Genomic DNA, 22,210 nt, shown 5'->3' on the forward strand with positions numbered 1-22,210 from the left:
AACTGGTACAGAGGGGAGAGGACCCTGTCCTTGCGAACTTACATTCTACGGGATAATGGGGAGGAGACAGAAGTTCGGGGGATCGGCAGCTCTGGTGGTGGTGAGGCGACAGCTCTGGCGGTGGTGACGTGGCAGCTCTGGTGGTTGGTGACGCGGCAGCTCGGGTGGTTGGTGAGGCAGCAGCTCGGGTGGTGGTGAGGCGGCAGAATGGTTATTGCAGGCTGTAGGATTTCCTGAAGTGATGGGTTTTCAGGTTCCGTCTGAAGGATCTGAGGGTGGTGGATAATTGGACATGTTGAGGCATGGAGTTCCAGAGGATGGGGGATATTCGTGAGAAACCTTGGAGGCGGTTGTGTGAGGAACGAATACGTGTGGAGGAGAGTAGGAGGTCTTGGGAGGATCGAAGATTACGTGAGGGAAGATATTGGGAGATTAGTTCAGAGATATAGGGAGGGGACAGGTTGTGGATGGCTTTGTAGATCAGTGTGTGTTAGTAGTCTGAACTGGATTCGTTGGGGAATTGGGAGCCAGTGGAGGGATTTGCAGAGGGAAGAACAGGGGAGTAGCGAGGAGAGAGGTGGATTAGCTGGGCACACAGAGTTGAGGACAGACTGGAGCGATGCAAGAGAGGTAGCGGGGAGGCCACAGAAGAGGGTGTTGCAGTAATTGAGATGGGAGATGATGAACAAGAGTTTTAGTAGATTGTGGGCTTAGGATGGGATGGATTCTGGCAAGTAGACCACGTCTACAAATAAAACTTGCATTAGATGCATAACGTCCGCAGGAAAAAAAACACATATGTGTTTTTAGTGTGTTTCCACGCATAAAAAAATGAATGTAATCCACACGACTGTATCAATAAAATTTTGTCAAAGCCAAATACCAGAAAGTGTTAAAAACAAAACCACGTTAATTAACCCCTTAGTAACAGAGCCAATTTGGTACTTAACGACAAAGCCAATTTTTTCAATTCTGACCACTGTCAGTTTATGAGGTTATAGCTCTGGAACGTTTCAACAGATCCCACTGTTTCTGAGAATGTTTTTTCGTGACATATTGTACTTCATGGTAATGGTAAAATTTCTTCGATATGGCTTGTGTTTATTTATGAAAAAAACAAATATGGAGAATTTTTTTTTTTAATTTTGCAATTTTCAAATTTGAATTTTTATGCCCTTAAATCAGAGAGATATGTCATACAGAATACTTAATAGATTACATTTTCCACATGCCTTCTTTATATCAGCACAATTTTGGAAACAACATTTTTTTTTGTTAGGAAGTTATAAGGGTCATACGTTGACCAGTGATTTCTAATTATTCCAACAAAATTTACAAAATCATTTTTTTAGGGACCACCTCACATTTAAAGTGAGGGGGGTTAATATAACAGAAAATACCCAAAAGTGACACCATTCTAAAAACTGCACCCCTCAAGGTACACAAAACCACATTCAAGAAGTTTATTAACCCTTCAGGTGCTTCGCGAGAACAAAAAAATTACTTTTGAACCATTTTTTTTTATTTTCACAAGGGTATCAGGAGAAAATGGATCACAAAATATGTTGTACAATTTCTCCTGAGAACGTCAATACCCCATACGTGGGGAAAAATCACTGCTTGGGCGCATGGCAGGGCTTAGAAGTGAGAGAACACCGTTTGACTTTTTGATGGAAAAATTGGCTGGCATCAATGGTGGCGCCATGTCACATTTGGAGACCCCTGATGTACCTAAACAGTGGAAACCCCACAATTCTAACTCCAACCGTTACCACAACACACTCCTAACCATAACCCTAACCACAAACCTAACCTCAACAGACCCATAACCCTAATCCCAACACTAACCATAATCCCTGTTGTGAATTCTGTTGTCGGGCTCCCTCCTGTGGTCATGAATGGTACTTCGGCTGGTTCTGTCCATGGACTTCCTCTGGTGGGTGTTTCTGAGTTTCCTTCCACAGGTGACGAGGTTAATTCGTTAGCTGGCTGCTCTATTTAACTTCACTTAGATCTTTGCTCCATGCCACCTGTCAATGTTCCAGTATTGGTCTAGTTCACTCCTGGATCGTTCTTGTGACCTGTCTTCCCAGCTGAAGCTAAGTTCCAGCTTGTATTTCTTTGGTTTGCTATTTTTCTGTCCAGCTTGCTATTTTTATTGTTCTTGCTTGCTGGAAGCTCTGGGACGCAGAGGGAGCGCCTCCGCACCGTGAGTCGGTGCGGAGGGTCTTTTTGCGCCCTCTGCGTGGTCTTTTTGTAGGTTTTTGTGCTGACCGCAAAGTAACCTTTCCTATCCTCGGTCTGTTCAGTAAGTCGGGCCTCACTTTGCTAAATCTATTTCATCTCTTTGTTTGTATTTTCATCTTTACTCACAGTCATATGTGGGGGGCTGCCTTTTCCTTTGGGGAATTTCTCTGAGGCAAGGTAGGCTTTATTTTTCTATCTTCAGGGCTAGCTAGTTCCTTAGGCTGTGCCGAGTTGCATAGGGAGCGTTAGGTGCAATCCACGGCTATTTCTAGTGTGTTTGATAGGATTAGGGATTGTGGTCAGCAGAGTTCCCACGTCCCAGAGCTCGTCCTTTATTATCAGTAACTATCAGGTCATTCCGTGTGCTCTTAATCACCAGGTCCATTATTGTCCTGACCACCAGGTCATAACAGTACAGGTGGCCCAAAGTACTAATGCATCTCAATAGAGGGATAAGAGAAGTTCTGAGACCATTTATTTTTCTTTGCACTGGGTTTTGTCTCTCTTTTCCCCTTTACCCCTGGGTGGTTCAGGACACTGGTGTAAACATGGACATTCAAGGTCTGTCCTCTTGGATGGATAATCTCACTACAAGGATACAAAACATTCAAGATTTTGTGGTTCAGAATCCGATGTCAGAGCCTAGGATTCCAATTCCTGATTTGTTTTTTGGTGATAGATCTAAGTTCTTGAATTTCAAAAATAATTGTAAATTGTTTCTTGCCTTGAAACCTCGCTCCTCAGGTGACCCTGTTCAACAAGTAAAGATCATTATTTCTTTGTTACGTGGTGACCCTCAAGACTGGGCATTTTCCCTTGCGCCAGGAGATCCGGCATTGCGTGATGTTGATGCGTTTTTCCTGGCGCTTGGATTGCTTTATGACGAACCTATTTCAGTGGATCAGGCAGAGAAAATCTTGCTGGCTCTGTGTCAGGGTCAGGATGAAGCGGAGATATATTGTCAGAAGTTTAGAAAGTGGTCTGTGCTCACTCAGTGGAATGAATGTGCCCTGGCAGCAATCTTCAGAAAGGGTCTCTCTGAAGCCCTTAAGGATGTCATGGTGGGATTTCCCACACCTGCTGGTCTGAATGAGTCTATGTCTTTGGCCATTCAGATCGATCGGCGCATGCGTGAGCATAAAGCTGTGCACCATCTGGCGGTATTCTCTGAGCAAAGGCCTGAGCCTATGCAATGTGATAGGACTTTGACCAGAGCTGAACGGCAAGAACACAGACGTCGGAATGGGCTGTGTTTTTACTGTGGTGACTCCACTCATGCTATCTCCGATTGTCCTAAGCGCACTAAGCGGTTCGCTAGGTCTGCCACCATTGGTACGGTACAGTCTAAATTTCTATTGTCTGTTACTCTGATTTGCTCTTTGTCATCCTATTCTGTTATGGCATTTGTAGAATCAGGCGCTGCCCTGAATTTGATGGACTTGGAGTATGCTAGGCGCTGTGGTTTTTTCTTGGAGCCCTTGCAGTATCCTATTCCATTGAGAGGAATTGATGCTACGCCTTTGGCCAAGAATAAGCCTCAGTACTGGACCCAATTGACCATGTGCATGGCTCCTGCACATCAGGAGGATATCCGCTTTCTGGTGTTGCATAATCTGCATGATGTGGTCGTTTTGGGGTTGCCATGGCTACAGGTTCATAATCCAGTATTGGACTAGAAATCTATGTCTGTGTCCAGCTGGGGTTGCCAGGGGGTACATGGTGATGTTCCATTTTTGTCTATTTCGTCTTCCACTCCTTCTGAAGTTCCAGAGTTTTTGTCGGATTATCGGGATGTATTTGATGAGCCCAAAGCCAGTGCACTACCTCCTCATAGGGATTGCGATTGTGCAATTAATTTGATTCCTGGTAGTAAGTTTCCTAAGGGCCGATTGTTCAATTTATCTGTGCCAGAGCACGCCGCTATGCGGAGTTATATAAAGGAGTCCTTGGAGAAAGTCCATATTCGCCCGTCGTCATCACCGTTAGGAGCAGGGTTCTTTTTTGTGGCCAAGAAGGATGGTTCTTTGAGACCTTGTATTGATTACCGCCTTCTTAATAAAATTACAGTCAAATTTCAGTATCCTTTGCCGTTGCTGTCTGATTTGTTTGCTCGTATTAAAGGGGCTAGTTGGTTCACCAAGATAGATCTTCGAGGGGCGTATAATCTTGTGCGTATTAAACAAGGCGATGAATGGAAAACAGCATTTAATACGCCCGAGGGCCATTTTGAGTACCTGGTTATGCCATTCGGGCTTTCCAATGCTCCATCAGTATTTCAGTCCTTTATGCATGACATCTTCCGAGAGTACCTGGATAAATTCCTGATTGTGTATTTGGATGATATTTTGGTCTTTTCGGATGATTGGAAGTCTCATGTGAAGCAGGTCAGAATGGTGTTCCAGGTCCTTCGTGCGAATTCCTTGTTTGTGAAGGGGTCAAAGTGTCTCTTTGGAGTTCAGAAGGTTTCATTTTTGGGGTTCATTTTTTCCCCTTCTACTATCGAGATGGACCCTGTTAAAGTCCAGGCCATTTACGATTGGACTCAGCCGACATCTGTGAAGAGCCTGCAAAAGTTCCTGGGCTTTGCTAATTTTTATCGGCGCTTCATCGCTAATTTTTCTACTGTTGCTAAACCGTTGACTGATTTGACCAAGAAGGGTGCTGATGTGGTCAATTGGTCTTCTGCAGCTGTAGAGGCTTTTCAGGAGTTGAAGCGTCGTTTTTCTTCTGCCCCTGTGTTGTGCCAGCCAGATGTTTCGCTCCCGTTTCAGGTTTAGGTTGATGCTTCTGAGATTGGAGCAGGGGCTGTTTTGTCGCAAAGAAGTTCTGATAGCTCGGTGATGAGACCATGTGCTTTCTTTTCTAGAAAGTTTTCGCCTGCTGAGCGTAACTATGATGTTGGTAATCGTGAGTTGTTGGCCATGAAGTGGGCATTCGAGGAGTGGCGTCATTGGCTGGAAGGAGCCAAGCATCGCGTGGTGGTCTTGACAGATCACAAGAATTTGACTTATCTTGAGTCTGCCAAACGGTTGAATCCGAGACAGGCTCGATGGTCGTTATTTTTCTCCCGTTTTGATTTTGTGGTTTCGTACCTTCCGGGCTCTAAGAATGTGAAGGCTAATGCCCTGTCAAGGAGTTTTGTGCCTGACTCTCCGGGTGTTCCTGAGCCGGCGGGTATTCTCAAAGAGGGGGTAATTTTGTCTGCCATCTCCCCTGATTTGCGGCGGGTGCTGCAAAAATTTCAGGCTGATAGACCTGACCGTTTCCCAGCGGAGAAACTGTTTGTTCCTGATAGATGGACTAGTAGAGTTATCTCTGAGATTCATTGTTCAGTGTTGGCTGGGCATCCTGGAATCTTTGGTACCAGAGATTTGGTAGCTAGATCCTTCTGGTGGCCGTCTTTGTCGCGGGATGTGCGTTCTTTTGTGCAGTCCTGTGGGACTTGTGCTCGGGCTAAGCCCTGCTGTTCTCGTGCCAGTGGGTTGCTTTTGCCCTTGCCGGTCCCGAAGAGGCCCTGGACGCATATTTCTATGGATTTTATTTCGGATCTCCCCGTCTCTCAAAAGATGTCGGTCATTTGGGTGGTTTGTGATCGCTTTTCTAAGATGGTCCATTTGGTACCTTTGTCTAAATTGCCTTCCTCCTCTGATTTGGTGCCATTATTTTTCCAGCATGTGGTTCGTTTACATGGTATCCCGGAGAACATCGTTTCTGACAGAGGTTCCCAGTTTGTTTCGAGGTTTTGGCGATCCTTTTGTGCTAGGATGGGCATTAATTTGTCTCTTTCCTCGGCTTTCCATCCTCAGACAAATGGCCAAACCGAACGAACTAATCAAACTTTGGAAACATATCTGAGATGCTTTGTTTCTGCTGATCAGGATGAATGGGTGTCCTTTTTGCCGTTGGCTGAGTTCGCCCTTAATAATCGGGCCAGCTCTGCTACTTTGGTTTCGCCGTTTTTCTGCAATTCTGGTTTCCATCCTCGTTTCTCTTCAGGGCAGGTTGAGTCTTCGGACTGTCCTGGTGTAGATACTGTGGTGGATAGGTTGCAGCAGATTTGGACTCATGTGGTGGACAATTTGACATTGTCCCAGGAGAAGGGTCAACGTTTCTCTAACCGCCGGCGCTGTGTGGGTCCCCGACTTCGTGTTGTGGATTTGGTTTGGTTGTCGTCTCGTTATGTTCCTATGAAGGTTTCCTCTCCTAAGTTTAAGCCTCGTTTCATTGGTCCGTATAAGATTTCTGAGGTTATCAATCCTGTGTCATTTCGTTTGGCCCTTCCTGCTTCTTTTGCCATCCATAATGTGTTCCATAGGTCGTTATTGCGGAGATACGTGGCGCCTGTGGTTCCATCCGTTGATCCTCCTGCCCCGGTGTTGGTTGAGGGGGAGTTGGAGTATGTGGTGGAGAAGATTTTGGATTCTCGTGTTTCGAGACGGAAACTCCAGTACCTGGTCAAGTGGAAGGGTTATGGTCAGGAAGATAATTCCTGGGTTTTTGCCTCTGATGTTCATGCTGCTGATCTGGTTCGTGCCTTTCATTTGGCTTATCCTGGTCGGCCTGGGGGCCCTGGTGAGGGTTCGGTGACCCCTCCTCAAGGGGGGATACTGTTGTGAATTCTGTTGTCGGGCTCCCTCCTGTGGTCATGAATGGTACTTCGGCTGGGTCTGTCCATGGACTTCCTCTGGTGGGTGTTTCTGAGTTTCCTTCCACAGGTGACGAGGTTAATTCGTTAGCTGGCTGCTCTATTTAACTCCACTTAGATCTTTGCTCCATGCCACCTGTCAATGTTCCAGTATTGGTCTAGTTCACTCCTGGATCGTTCTTGTGACCTGTCTTCCCAGCTGAAGCTAAGTTCCAGCTTGTATTTCTTTGGTTTGCTATTTTTCTGTCCAGCTTGCTATTTTTATTGTTCTTGCTTGCTGGAAGCTCTGGGACGCAGAGGGAGCGCCTCCGCACCGTGAGTCGTTGCGGAGGGTCTTTTTGCGCCCTCTGCGTGGTCTTTTTGTAGGTTTTTGTGCTGACCGCAAAGTAACCTTTCCTATCCTCGGTCTGTTCAGTAAGTCGGGCCTCACTTTGCTAAATCTATTTCATCTCTGTGTTTGTATTTTCATCTTTACTCACAGTCATCTCTGAGGCAAGGTAGGCTTTATTTTTCTATCTTCAGGGCTAGCTAGTTCCTTAGGCTGTGCCGAGTTGCATAGGGAGCGTTAGGCGCAATCCACGGCTATTTCTAGTGTGTTTGATAGGATTAGGGATTGCGGTCAGCAGAGTTCCCATGTCCCAGAGCTCGTCCTTTATTATCAGTAACTATCAGGTCATTCCGTGTGCTCTTAACCACCAGGTCCATTATTGTCCTGACCACCAGGTCATAACAAATCCCAACCATAACCACAACCCTAACTTTAGCCCAACTCTAACCCTAATGGAAAAATGGAAATAAATGCTTTTTTTATTTTATTATTTTTAGCTAAGGGGTGATAAAGGGGGTTTTGATTTACTTTTTTTTTTTATCTTGATCACTGTGATGGGTCTATCGCAGTGATCAAAATGAACCAATAGGAAAAATGTCCTAATGTTGCCGGCTGGTAGATCTCGGCGGGCGGACTGCGTATGTGATGCGCCGCGATTTTGTCCTGAAAGAAGATGACGGCGACCCGGGGGACTTCACGGGGGTTACAGGGACTAGGGAGGTGTAGGGGGGGGAATCGGGGACCCTATTTCTCTCTCTTCTGATGTGCGATCACATCATAGGAGAGAGAAAGTAAATGGAAAATGACTTTTTTTTGGTGGTTGCCATTATACCGTTAATAACGGCAATCGCAACACCGAGGTGGGTAAAAACCGACCCGAATAATGATCTCTGGAGTCTCAGCTACTCAGACCAAGGAGAAATTCCAACTCTGGGGGGCGCTATACCCTTATTCCTCAGCGCTGTTAATTAATGGCGCTGTGGTTTAAGTACCATTAACTTCTGCCGTTAAAAGGTGTATCGGCAGTCGTTTAGTGGTTAAAACCTGACATGCCAACCAAAGACTAAGCTGCAGAGTCAAAAACGCGATAAAAACACATGTAAAAATCACAATAAAAAAAAAAAGTAACATAATGTATCCAGTAGGTGCAGAAGTTCTTTAACTTCATAAACTCACCAAATACTCGTCATGGGATGGAAGCCTTCTAGCTTTAGTGCAGGAGGTCTCCTACAGACACACCGTACCCTGCACTGAGGTTATGACTGGCGATTGAAAAAAATTACCAAACAGACTGCTGGGATAGGATGCTATAATATTGGTTGCTGTTTGGGGGCCTTACGGACCCTGACAGGGACACTGTCAAGTGGGATTGGCACTTAATTTTGCAGCATAAATGAATTCCATAAATAAACATAAATCTTACACCAGATAAGACTGGGAAACTTACTGTGAAAATCTATGTAATACTGCGTAATCTGCGTAATACTGATATTAAGATGAGCATTTTAGAAGTCCAGCAATAGAATGAAACATCTCATGAATCAAAGTGTATTCAATCTCCACCCACACAGCCTACCTGACAGCAGCTTGTACTGAGCAGGGTGAGATCGAGATCTCAGAAGTGAGTAAAGTCAGAAGCTGTGACTAAAGCTTGGTGAATAGAGTGAGTCTACACTTTCAGGTTAGCAGCGCTTGCATCCTGGGTTCAAATCTCATGTTTGCGTGAGTTTCCTCCGGTTTCCTCCCACATTACAAAGACATACTGATAGGGAATTTAGATTGTGAGTCCCAACGGGTACAGCGATGATAATGTGTGTAAAGCGCTGCAAAATATGTTGGCGCTATATAAAAAATAAAGATTATTATTATAATACAGCATCGTCACTGAGAGATCTATTTAATAATGTATGCAAGTTGTATTGCTACATCTGAAGTTAACTCCGACTAAAGACTGTTATTCCTACAAAGAGCACTTACATGGTTTTGTCAATTTTAGAAGGGTTTGTTCCAATGCATTTATCTGTTCATTAACTTTTTCAGTGATAAGCGTCTTCTTTTTTTGATGTTTTTTCTGTGGATGTCCCTTAAAAGAAACAAGGAAAAAGAACATTTGGGAAAATTTACTAAGCAAAATATAACAGAATTCTGGTACAAAAAAAAAAAAAAGACTTACAGGCCTTGCATCGCAAGGTGTTCGGTGTGGTGGGGGCTGGGATGGCCTTACCAAGAAAGCGCATGGTGCATGATGTGACAAAGGTTGGTGCGTATTTCTGACATAAGGTGCGTTAACCAATAGGTGGTGGGAAAAAAATCTAAACATGCACCTAATTTATCAACCAACTTGACCCACTGGGATAAATTGGATGCATTTAAAGTTTTCAATGTCTAAAAACTGGATGGTAATTAGAACAATGCCCCAGAATGTTAATAATTAAAATATTCGACAATTAATATGCTTAAAATATATAATATATATATATATATATATATATATATATATATATATATATATATATAGCTCATTTAATTTTGCATTTAAATAAGTGAAAAAAAAACCTATATATATATATATATATATATATATATATTTTTTTTTTTTTTAAAGCATATTAATTGTCAAGTATTTTAATTATTAACATTCTGGGGCATTGTTCTAATTACCATCCAGTTTTTAGACATTGAAACAGTTGAGACAGTTTAGAATTGAGACAGTTATTTCAGCAGTTAAATAGCTCATTTAATTTTGCATTTAAATAAGTGAAAAAAACATATATATATATATATATATATATATATATATATATATATATATGTATATATATATATATATATATATATATCTCAAACAAAAAAGAAGGCAGCACTCCAATAGGTTGTAAGGGTGAAAAAGCTGTGAAGTTTATTTCAGACCCACATCTCTTATAGACCAGGAAAAAATAACAGAAGGACCAACAAGCACAAGAGGAGAGGAGGCAAGCGGCACCACCGGGAACAGAAAAAAACCGGAAAAAAAACAGACTTCAGCCACAGAGACAGGCGGCCAACAAGAAACGGGATCAGACCTCGTAGTTAACATCTCTGATAAGGTACTCACTCCGGCACAGATCTCTATCCTTAGTAAAGGACTATCATTTTGTCCATGCTCACATACCGATTGGTTTAATTTACAAATGGACCTGGAGAGATTTTTTAGATCTATAAAACTGAAGGAGTGGTTCCAAGATAAAAACATCTTAAATATAGAAGAAAATAGTGAGTTCAATTCAAAATCCATGGGGCTTAGAAAACACAGTGAGTTTACACCGATGGTAAATTCTGCGGTCATTAATGCCTTTGAAAAGGCGGTAAGAGGGGAGATTGAGGAACTGAGGAATGGGGCTATAAATAAATTTAAACACCCGAACATCACAGTGGAGGAATCTAGGGCATTGAAGGAGCTTGTCCATGATGGCGACATCATCATTAAACCCGCGGATAAGGGTGGTGCTGTCGTCATCATGGACAGGCAGAAATATATTGCAGAGATTGAGAGCCAACTAAGGGATGATAAAGTATATCACAAATTGGAATGTGATCCCAAATTCAATATCATGACTGAAATTAAGAAGTGTCTAGAAGAAGCAGTAAAAAACAATGTAATAGATCAGGAGCTTATGAACTATCTACAGGTCCTTCTCAAAAAATTAGCATATAGTGTTAAATTTCATAATTTACCATAATGAAATGATTACAATTAAACTTTCCTATATTATAGAGTCATTATCCACCAACTGAAATTTGTCACGTCTTTTATTGTTTTAATACTGATGATTTTGGCATACAACTCCTGATAACCCAAAAAACCTGTCTCAATAAATTAGCATATCAAGAAAAGGTTCTCTAAACGACCTATTACCCTAATCTTCTGAATCAACTAATTAACTCTAAACACATGCAAAAGATACCTGAGGCTTTTATAAACTCCCTGCCTGGTTCATTACTCAAAACCCCCATCATGGGTAAGACTAGCGACCTGACAGATGTCAAGAAGGCCATCATTGACACCCTCAAGCAAGAGGGTAAGACCCAGAAAGAAATTTCTCAACAAATAGGCTGTTCCCAGAGTGCTGTATCAAGGCACCTCAATGGTAAGTCTGTTGGAAGGAAACAATGTGGCAGAAAACGCTGTACAATGAGAAAAGGAGACCGGACCCTGAGGAAGATTGTGGAGAAGGACCGATTCCAGACCTTGGGGAACCTGAGGAAGCAGTGGACTGAGTCTGGTGTGGAAACATCCAGAGCCACCGTGCACAGGCGTGTGCAGGAAATGGGCTACAGGTGCCGAAATGGGCTACAGAGAAGCAGCACTGGACTGTTGCTACCGTGTTTCCTCGAAAGTAAGGCCCTGTCTTACATTAATTTTACCCCCAAAAGTCCCACCCTGCCTTACTTTCGGGGGAGGCCTTACATTGGGGAAAAAAAATGACAATTTTTTTTAACAATAAAATTAACATTTATTAACAGGCTGAACAGTATGGTCAAACAAATAATCAAACAAATGTCTCAAGAATATCTTGTTTGCAGAATTCCGCAAGATTCTTGCCCCGAGATTCCTCCACTATCCCTTTTTTGTACTCCACAGAGTAGCTTTTTCTTTTACCGGGACCGGAAGAGCTCATCTGGGGGTAAAAATATACGGTATCAGCATTGTTTCTGGTTCCGTATCTGTTTTACAGTACGGTACTTTACATTACGGTAGACTGTTCAACAAGCAAGCAATCCCTGCAGCCTCCCCATTGTTGTACAGTCCGACATCCCTCCCCATACAGTATCCCTACCCATTGTTGTATGGTACAGTACGGCATCCCCTGGTGCCTCCCCATTGTTTGAGAGTCCGGCATCCACCCCATCCTCCCCCCTGCAGCATCCCCATTGTTTGAGAGTCCGGCATCCACCCCATCCTCCCTCCTGCAGCCTCCCCATACAGTGGTTCTGCCCCCCACTCTGCCACCACACACACTGACACATACGGTACCGGTACAGCCCCACACGGCACCCACACACATATCGTACCGGTACCGTACACACACTGACACATACAGCCCCATACGGCACCCATACACATACCGTACACACACACAGAGAGAGTTTCGGAACTTAACGTTACTTTCCTTCTGTTTCGATCTCCTCTGCGGTGCCGGGCTGACGATTCGGATGCCGGGGAAGCTGGACCAATCGGAGGGAGCCTGCAGGCGGTGACGTCGCAGCTGATTCGGCCAATCAGCTGCGAGCCGGCTTACTGCCAATCACAGCTCGAGCTGATGGCCAGCAGGGACTAGGGAGCCTGTGACGAACAGGCTGATCGGCCAATCAGCCTTACATTCCCCGGGCCCCTCCCGCTACCCTGCCTTACAATCGGGGGGTGCCCTACATTGGCGGACCCCCCGAAACCCCCCACCCTGCCTTACTTTCGGGGGGGTCTTACTTTCGGGGAAACACGGTAAGTGGTCCCAAGTACTTTTTTCTGATGAAAGCAAATTTTGCATGTCATTCGGAAATCAAGGTGCCAGAGTCTGGAGGAAGACTGGGGAGAAGGAAATGCCAAAATGCCTGAAGTCCAGTGTCAAGTACCCACAGTCAGTGATGGTGTGGGGTGCCATGTCAGCTGCTGGTGTTGGTCCACTGTGTTTCATCAAGGGCAGGGTCAATGCAGCTAGCTATCAGGAGATTTTGGAGCACTTCATGCTTCCATCGGCTGAAATGCTTTATGGAGATGAAGATTTCATTTTTCAGCACGACCTGGCACCTGCTCACAGTGCCAAAACCACTGGTAAATGGTTTACTGACCATGGTATTACTGTGCTCAATTGGCCTGCCAACTCTCCTGACCTGAACCCCATAGAGAATCTGTGGGATATTGTGAAGAGAAAGTTGAGAGACGCAAGACCCAACACTCTGGATGAGCTTAAGGCCGCTATTGAAGCATCCTGGGCCTCCATAACATCTCAGCAGTGTCACAGGCTGATTGCCTCCATGCCACGCCGCATTGAAGCAGTCATTTCTGCCAAAGGATTCCCGACCAAGTATTGAGTGCATAACTGAACATTATTATTTGATGGTTTTTTTGTTTGTTATTAAAAAACACTTTTATTTGATTGGATGGGTGAAATATGCTAATTTATTGAGACAGGTTTTTTGGGTTATCAGGAGTTGTATGCCAAAATCATCAGTATTAAAAGAATAAAAGACCTGACAAATTTCAGTTGGTGGATAATGAATCTATAATATATGAAAGTTTAATTGTAATCATTACATTATGGTAAATAATGAAATTTAACACTATATGCTAATTTTTTGAGAAGGACCTGTATACATAGAATTTCCGAGAACGCCTGTAATATATACAACCCCAAAAATCCACAAAACACTGATGGATCCCCCTGGACGACCTATAGTGTCAGGGGTGGACTCAGTGTTTAGTAGGATGGGAACATTCCTCGATAAGATCCTTAACCCGATTGCCAAGAAAAGCAAATCCTATATCCAAGATACAACAGATTTTTTAAAAAAATTAGAAGACGTAAAATTAGAGGGGGAGGTGATTTTGGCATCTTATGATGTCGTTTCACTTTATACGTCAATTGAACATCAGACTGGATTAAAAGCAATAGGAAAGAAGCTTGATACTATAGAAGTGTCTATGGAAGGAAAAGAATTTGTATTAAAATTATTGGAAATTATTTTGGGGCGGAGCTATTTTCTTTTTGGAGATACGTTCTATTCACAACAACGCGGTACAGCAATGGGGGCCAGTATGGCCCCCGCTTATGCAAATCTTGTAATGAGCGTCCTGGAGGAGGATCTCGTCTATGTGTCCTGCCACTTCCGGCATGTGCTGGTGTGGTGGCGATACATAGACGACATCTTCCTCCTATGGACAGGAACAGAAAAAGAACTCGAGTATTTTCATGAGTACCTAAATACAATAGATAGAACCATTAAATTTACGTTAATCTCTTCAAAGTCAAGTATACAGTTCCTAGATGTCTTGATAAGACAGGAGAATGGGGAACTTAATACAACTCTATTTGTAAAGGAAACGGATAAAAATAATCTCCTAATGTTCAACAGCCAACACCCCCGCACTATGGTGAGGTCTATACCACTCAGCCAAATGCTGAGGATACGTAGAATAGTAAAACAAGAAAATGAAATAGAGGGAGTGGTGGATAATTTGGCAAAAAAAATTTTACAGAGAGGATACCCGAAGGAGTTACTTAACAGAGTGAAATATAGGACCCTTAATAGAAATAGAAGGGAACTAATTGAGAAAAACACAAAGAAAAAAACGTTGAGTAGAATCCCATGTGTAATGACGTATACGGAAGAGAGCGGGCCAATCTCGGAGGTGATTAGGAAACATTGGGGTATGCTGGGCAAATGCCTACCGAATATTAAGGAATTTAGGGAACCCCCACTCTTCTCATACCGCAGAAATAAGAATCTTGGAGACCATATGGTAAAATCAGATATTGGTTCCTTTAAAAATATTGTCCAACCCACGATTACAGGTAATAAACAACGTGGCTGTTTCCCATGTTTATCATGTGTAAATTGTAAACACATGTTAAAGGGATCTAGTTTTAAACATCCAGTTACAAACAAACAATATGTAATCCGGGAATATCTTACGTGTAACTCGGACCATGTCATATATTTACTAGAATGTCCCTGCAAATTGTGGTATATTGGGGAAACGACGTGTGAATTTAAAACTCGCATAAATAACCACCGTCACTCAATAAGGAAGAAAAGACAAGATCTACCGGTCTCGAAACATTTTCTAGATTTTAATCATACGGAAAAAGATTTAAAGTTCAGAATAATAGATAGAGTTCCAGCCCAAAGAAGAGGGGGGGACAGAATGTGTCTTTTAAAAAAATTGGAACTACGTTGGATTTATGAGTTAGACACACTAAAGCCGAAAGGCTTAAATGAAGAGTTTAAAATCCATCCACAAATGGTCCTTTCCTAAAGGGAGATGTTCATTTGAATTGGTTGTATATACACTCCGGTTGTTATTATGGATCATGCAGAATGAAGACTGTTCTACTGCTCCTATTTTAATAAGTGTCATGTTTGTATTTTTTTAGATATAATTCCACTCCCAATGAAAAGGTTCTTGCCCTGCTACCAATGGATTGGAAGTTCACAGAGGAGGACACAGTTATCAATATATTTTAATATTTATATATATTTTAGTCCCAAAATATTTCTCCCATATTTACTTGTTGTTGATTTGCTGGCCAGTTGAGATTGTCTATATATGTGTTAATAAACATGAAATTAGCAATTACCTGTGTGCATATTGGAAGTCAGTTTCTTCCTATCAGAGATACTGGACAGAGTAAGAGTACACTTATGTGGGTCTTACTACGGAGACTGTGTGATCTGAGAAGGTCACAGGTCAAGGTAGAAGCCCATTGGCAGCGGGAGACAGCCTGAATAAGGTGCCGTCCTGCTAGCTGAAAGTGGATTAGAGTGATGACCCAATTGGTATCTGCATACATAAAAAATAACATAACAAAAAAGTGCGGAGGAATGTTTATGAGAGAGCTCCGCTGTATAACATAGAGGTCGGCACTGCCACAAGTAAGATGGATGTGTGGGGGAGACATAGCTCCTATACGCACGCGCAGGCAGAAGGCAGGAGCACGTGTAATCTCACTGGCTGGTTTAACAACACGTGGGTATGGGACGCACTGTCATGCGCAGTAAACTTTAGTGAACGCCGAATTCAGCGGCTATACAGTCCTCCATGTGACTCCATCTGTCCAGCAGGGTAAGCGCTATGCTTTATTAATATCAGAGGATACGAATTATTATATATATATCAGAGAATGAAACATAAATAGCTTTAAAAGCAGAAATATCAGTGGATATGTGGAATTAAGAGAAGTCTAAAGCACCTTAGCACATTGCACTTTATACACTAGGATAACACATGGAGCGTTTTATAAGTATAATGTATATTTATCACAATAACTGTAAGCATATGTATGGCTATTTACTATGTAAATGATTGAAGGAAATATGTATATAAGCACTCAATTGGTTACCACCCATTGCTTGAGAAAGGCTCAGTGCGAGCCGAAACGTCGCGAGATGTGGGTCTGAAATAAACTTCACAGCTTTTTTCACCTTCATTACCTATTGGAGTGCTGCCTTCCGTTTTTTGCCTGGCATATTACTTGGATGGACATGAGGACGGTCTTTTCTAGGAGGCCTGGCACCCATTGGTGAGCGTTGTGCTGCACTCATTTTTCTATATACAGTGGGGCAAAAAAGTATTTAGGCAGTCAGCAATAGTGCAAGTTCCACCACTTAAAAAGATGAGAGGCGTTTGTAATTTACATCATAGGTAGACCTCAACTATGGGAGACAAACTGAGAAAAAAAAATCCAGAAAATCACATTGTCTGTTTTTTTATCATTTTTTTTGCATATTATGGTGGAAAATAAGTATTTGGTCAGAAACAAACAATCAAGATTTCTGGCTCTCACAGACCTGTAACTTCGTCTTTAAGAGTCTCCTCTTTCCTCCACTCATTACCTGTAGTAATGGCACCTGTTTAAACTTGTTATCAGTATAAAAAGACACCTGTGCACACCCTCAAACAGTCTGACTCCAAACTCCACTATGGTGAAGACCAAAGAGCTGTCAAAGGACACCAGAAACAAAATTGTAGCCCTGCACCAGGCTGGGAAGACTGAATCTGCAATAGCCAACCAGCTTGGAGTGAAGAAATCAACAGTGGGAGCAATAATTAGAAAATGGAAGACATACAAGACCACTGATAATCTCCCTCGATCTGGGGCTCCACGCAAAATCCCACCCCGTGGGGTCAGAATGATCACAAGAGCGGTGAGCAAAAATCCCAGAACCACACGGGGGGACCTAGTGAATGAACTGCAGAGAGCTGGGACCAATGTAACAAGGCCTACCATAAGTAACACACTACGCCACCATGGACTCAGATCCTGCAGTGCCAGACGTGTCCCACTGCTTAAGCCAGTACATGTCCGGGCCCGTCTGAAGTTTGCTAGAGAGCATTTGGATGATCCAGAGGAGTTTTGGGAGAATGTCCTATGGTCTGATGAAACCAAATTGGAACTGTTTGGTAGAAACACAACTTGTCGTGTTTGGAGGAAAAAGAATACTGAGTTGCATCCATCAAACACCATACCTACTGTAAAGCATGGTGGTGGAAGCATCATGCTTTGGGGCTGTTTCTCTGCAAAGAGGCCAGGACGACTGATCCGGGTACATGAAAGAATGAATGGGGCCATATATCGTGAGATTTTGAGTGCAAACCTCCTTCCATCAGCAAGGGCATTGAAGATGAAACGTGGCTGGGTCTTTCAACATGACAATGATCCAAAGCACACCGCCAGGGCAACGAAGGAGTGGCTTCGTAAGAAGCATTTCAAGGTCCTGGAGTGGCCTAGCCAGTCTCCAGATCTCAACCCTATAGAAAACCTTTGGAGGGAGTTGAAAGTCTGTGGTGCCAAGCGAAAAGCCAAAAACATCACTGCTCTAGAGGAGATCTGCATGGAGGAATGGGCCAACATACCAACAACAGTGTGTGGCAACCTTGTGAAGACTTACAGAAAACGTTTGACCTCTGTCATTGCCAACAAAGGATATATTACAAAGTATTGAGATGAAATTTTGTTTCTGACCAAATACTTATTTTCCACCATAATATGCAAATAAAATGTTAAAAAAACAGACAATGTGATTTTCTGGATTTTTTTTTCTCAGTTTGTCTCCCATAGTTGAGGTCTACCTATGATGTAAATTACAGACGCCTCTCATCTTTTTAAGTGGTGGAACTTGCACTATTGCTGACTGACTAAATACTTTTTTGCCCCACTGTATATATATATATATATATATATATATATATATATATATATATATATATATATATATATATATATATATATATATATATATATATATATATATATATATATATATATGTTTTTTTCACTTATTTAAATGCAAAATTAAATGAGCTATTTAACTGCTGAAATAACTGTCCAAGTCTCACCTCTAAGTGGATCAGTACAGTAAGAAGGTCCCATCTGCACAGAACCAACACCCTGTAGCTTGCGCCATGCAGAAAGACCTTTATTATTTCTTTACAGGATTAGTATTTGGTCAGTTGTTAGCTATCAGCTTATATCTTTATTTTAATCTTGTCAAACCTGCTTAAACATAATATCACATCATCTTGTAAGTGTATTATTCCTATACCTTTTCTTTTTCATTAGCATCCTTAGCTTTTTCTGTGTCGTCTTCACAGATGGATTTCGCCTGAGAACTTAGTATAGTAGCTGATGTATTTTCAGTCACATCAAGTAACTTTTTCCCAATTTCAATTATATATATGGCAAGTTCATATTCTTCCCAAAAACGAAGTGTCTGTCAAAAGAGAAGCCACAATCACACTCAGTTTTAATAAAGCAGAATAGTGAAAGATGTAGCAAATGAAGAATCATTTCACTCAGTTAAGGTTGCTCTGCAACTCCTAAAACCTTCACTTCATCCAGAGATCTTGGGAGTTCTTCTAATCTAGAAGGTGATAACAGTAGGCCTTTATGGAGTGGTGATAAGAACCGCTCATACTTCTACACACTACAGAAGGAGGCAAAAGAGCAAGACAACTAGCAGATCATATACAGCGTGTGAAAGAAGGACTTAACATGTCACTCATTTTATAAGTACATATATTATTGACATGAAATTATCATTGATTGCTGGTAACAACCCATCCAATCCACGAAGGCGAATAAATCAAGCCACAGATGCCCATAAATGATATTATGTGTAATAATGAGAAATGACACAGAGAAAAAGAATATCTATTGAAGAGTGGCTAATGGTCGCGTAGTCGATGGGAGGTATATGTCGCAGAGATGGCTGGTCTTTGTGATGTAACCTGGAGTATTTTCTCTAGTGCATGAAAGCACTAAGAGGTTCGTTTGTTGCACCCGGTACCAGGTTGCGGGTAGTTGTGAGAGATCGATGGGTCTGGCTACCCACATACCTTACCTCTGGCTGTGGTTACAGCCTATATAATGGAGGCTGTTGTTTGGCACATGGTCGGTGTGTTGGGAGGGAGAAGGCCTCCTGTGTGTTTGGCTCCAGCCCGAGCCTGAGAACTGGACACTACACAGGTCTGGCGGAGCAGAGCCCTGCTATAGACATTTGGTGTTTTGATTGCCTAATCTAAAGGCTGTTTGTTCTCTGTTTGACTTCTGGGTTTATGAAGCAATAAACCCATGAACGTTTAAAGGAACAAGCCTCCTGTTTTCCTCCCGTCACATCCAAGTGAGTAAACCCCTATAATATATACATACATGTGAAGATTTTTTTTCACTTAAATGGGTATTCCATAAAGTGATGTTTCATCAGTTTATAATTGGTGGGGGTCTGACCTCGCTGATGCTTAAAATGAAGGCATATCGCTAAAAGACTCGTGGGGGGCTATCTATGAGACCTACCTGAATCCTGGGATGAAAGGGGCTGCAGCACTAATTCAGTGTGGTAGCCCTTTCATAGCATCCCGGCTGCCTGCTGGGCAGTTTCTTGCCCACAGGGTTGACTGTAGGGACTCCATGCAATGCACAACAGTGAAGGGGCCACAGTATGGAATCTGTGCTGCAGCCCCGACATTTTCTGGATTGCTGGGTGTTACAGAAGTCTCACCACATAGATCTTAAATTAATGGCATACCCTAGCGATTTGCCAAGAGTCTATGAAATAGGAATGCCACTTTGCTATCCAATGAATCTAATGCAATAAGCACAATGACTGGCCAAACCAATTATATAACAATGAAACGGCAGCAAAGCTTTGCACTGTGCTGACCTCATGTATAAGGAGTTCATTTAACAATGTGTAAAGCCAACTTTAATGTGACACCATTCATTAATGCATGTCAGTCTGTTTTCTGCTGCCGAAATAGAACTATTCATTCGACTTTCCTAACAATCTCATTACTCCGCACATCAATGAGCTGCCTCTGCAAACACAATATTGTCTGCTCTCTCCGTCATACATTTCCAAGGGGATTAAACAAATATCATCGCCATTAGGCCACATCTTTTCATCTGTTTCCAAGCAGGACAATTACAAACCATTTCCTCGGCACCTGCGCAATTACGCACAAGCGCAACTCTGCATTTCCACAGAAGAATAGAGTTTTCTTTGAATTAATATGTTTGATAGTAGGGAAATATTAAGAAGATCACATTATCTTAAGATCTCTTCATCCATTACCACTAATGCGGAAAAGTGCATTACCTCATTGCTGTACGGTTATCAGACACATAATTACATAGAATTCTGGATAAAAATCTATTGATCCTAAAAGAATAGACGTATCAAATACCGGTACTTACTCCAGCGTAGGAAGAACAACTTTGCTTTAAGATCTAATTTATAGCAAGAAATCTGATTACACCTAACAAATAATCATGGCTTATAAAACGGATTTTCGGTCCTTTGCACGCAGGTGTCAATAGGTTACAAGGCAGCAGAGAAAATGTTTATATCAAGAAGCTTGATAAAGTAGGTCATTAAGTCCTCTAATCTGCTAATAATACATCATTTAATGAGACCCACCATTGGGACATGATTCAGAAAGAAAAACAAGTTCAATCATCAAGAACAGAAAAGTATCAGAAAAATGCTTTGCTTCTAGCGGCATCCTAAAAATAGAAGTATAATATGCATTCTCCGGATTGCCATGTTGGATGTGCCTAAATAAGTACCTTTGCTACAAAATACACCATGCAGGCTGTCATGTGCAGAACGCCCTCCGTTACACCAGCCTGTTTCCTCTGCCAGGTGCTGCTGGGGATTTCTTGTAAAACTGCCAAGCATTTAATTAGGATCTAAAAACAAGAAAAAAGCAAATTTACCCTTCTAACATTAACTACTAATTCACCATGTAAATATTTCATGGTCATGTGTACAGTTAGGGAATTATCACGTAATCATAACCTGAAGTCCATATACTTCTACATGAAGAGCAGATTACTGAAAATATAACATATCGATATAGTTTAAAAGGAATCCGTCAGCAGGTTTTTGCTATATAATAAGAAAGGGCCATAATGAAGAAGCAGAAACCCTGATTGCAGTGATGCATAACTTACCCGGCTGTGTTTTTCTGTTTCAACACAATTAGTGTTTTACTGTTAGGCCACACGACAGGCTGAGAAGGAAGGAGCACTATTTGGTTTTTGGAGCACAGATTTTGTAAGAATAGTTTGTGGGCGACATTCGGGAAGCCCCTAAAGTGCCAGAACAGCAGAAAAACCCCAAAAGTGACCTCATTATAGGAACTGCATCTCTCAATGAATTCATCTACGGCTGCAGCAGCTATTTTGAAAAATTAACACCAGGTTTTTTTCTGGAGAATTGCAAATATGGCGGCTTAGTGCCGATACAGTGTAGAGCCCCCATACTGTATATTGTGCCCAGCTTGTGCTTCTGGTGATACGCACACTGTAAATTGTTAAGTGTTCTCTCCCCCACTACACTAATGCCAAACTGTGGTTTAGGCACAGTGGCCTCAGAAGGGGGTGGGGGCATTTGGATTTGGGAGAGCAGAATTCACTGGATTTTATTTGAGCCGTGTCGCTTTTCCAGAGTTGTTGTTCTAGCAGTAACATGGGAACTCCTTACAGCTCCAGTGACAAATGACGGACTTGAGTGGGGGCTGGTTTTGTGCAGGATAAATTAGGAACCCCTACCTGCTATTTTTCCACGTCATGTCTTTTAGGGGGTTTATTGATAACATTTTGGGGTACACAATATTTTTTGATCGTTTTCAGTATAAGGCTGTATTATATTCTTGTGTTCTACGTGAGCACTTTAACGCTGGGTTTCCATGTAAATCCCACAAAAATATGACTCACATAAAACCCCCAACA

The 22,210-nt window shown here is 42.3% G+C and overlaps 1 protein-coding gene across 6 annotated transcripts in view; it reads right to left on the bottom strand.

The window, feature by feature from the left end:
- The window catches only part of CFAP54 (cilia and flagella associated protein 54), a 752,512-nt gene that overhangs the window by 451,625 nt on the left and 278,677 nt on the right, over positions 1–22,210 (bottom strand). For 5 of the 6 annotated variants that reach the window (XM_069764454.1, XM_069764457.1, XM_069764458.1 and 2 more), the window contains 3 exons: positions 21,044–21,166; positions 18,522–18,689; positions 9,198–9,303 (listed from right to left, as the gene is read on the bottom strand). In XM_069764454.1, the coding sequence (XP_069620555.1) occupies positions 9,198–9,303; positions 18,522–18,689; positions 21,044–21,166 (397 nt within the window). The remainder of the gene's footprint in view (positions 1–9,197; positions 9,304–18,521; positions 18,690–21,043; positions 21,167–22,210) is intronic. The other variant, XM_069764455.1, reaches the window with a different exon arrangement.

This window comes from Ranitomeya imitator, chromosome 4 (assembly GCF_032444005.1).
Source record: "Ranitomeya imitator isolate aRanImi1 chromosome 4, aRanImi1.pri, whole genome shotgun sequence".
NCBI lineage: Eukaryota > Metazoa > Chordata > Amphibia > Anura > Dendrobatidae > Ranitomeya > Ranitomeya imitator.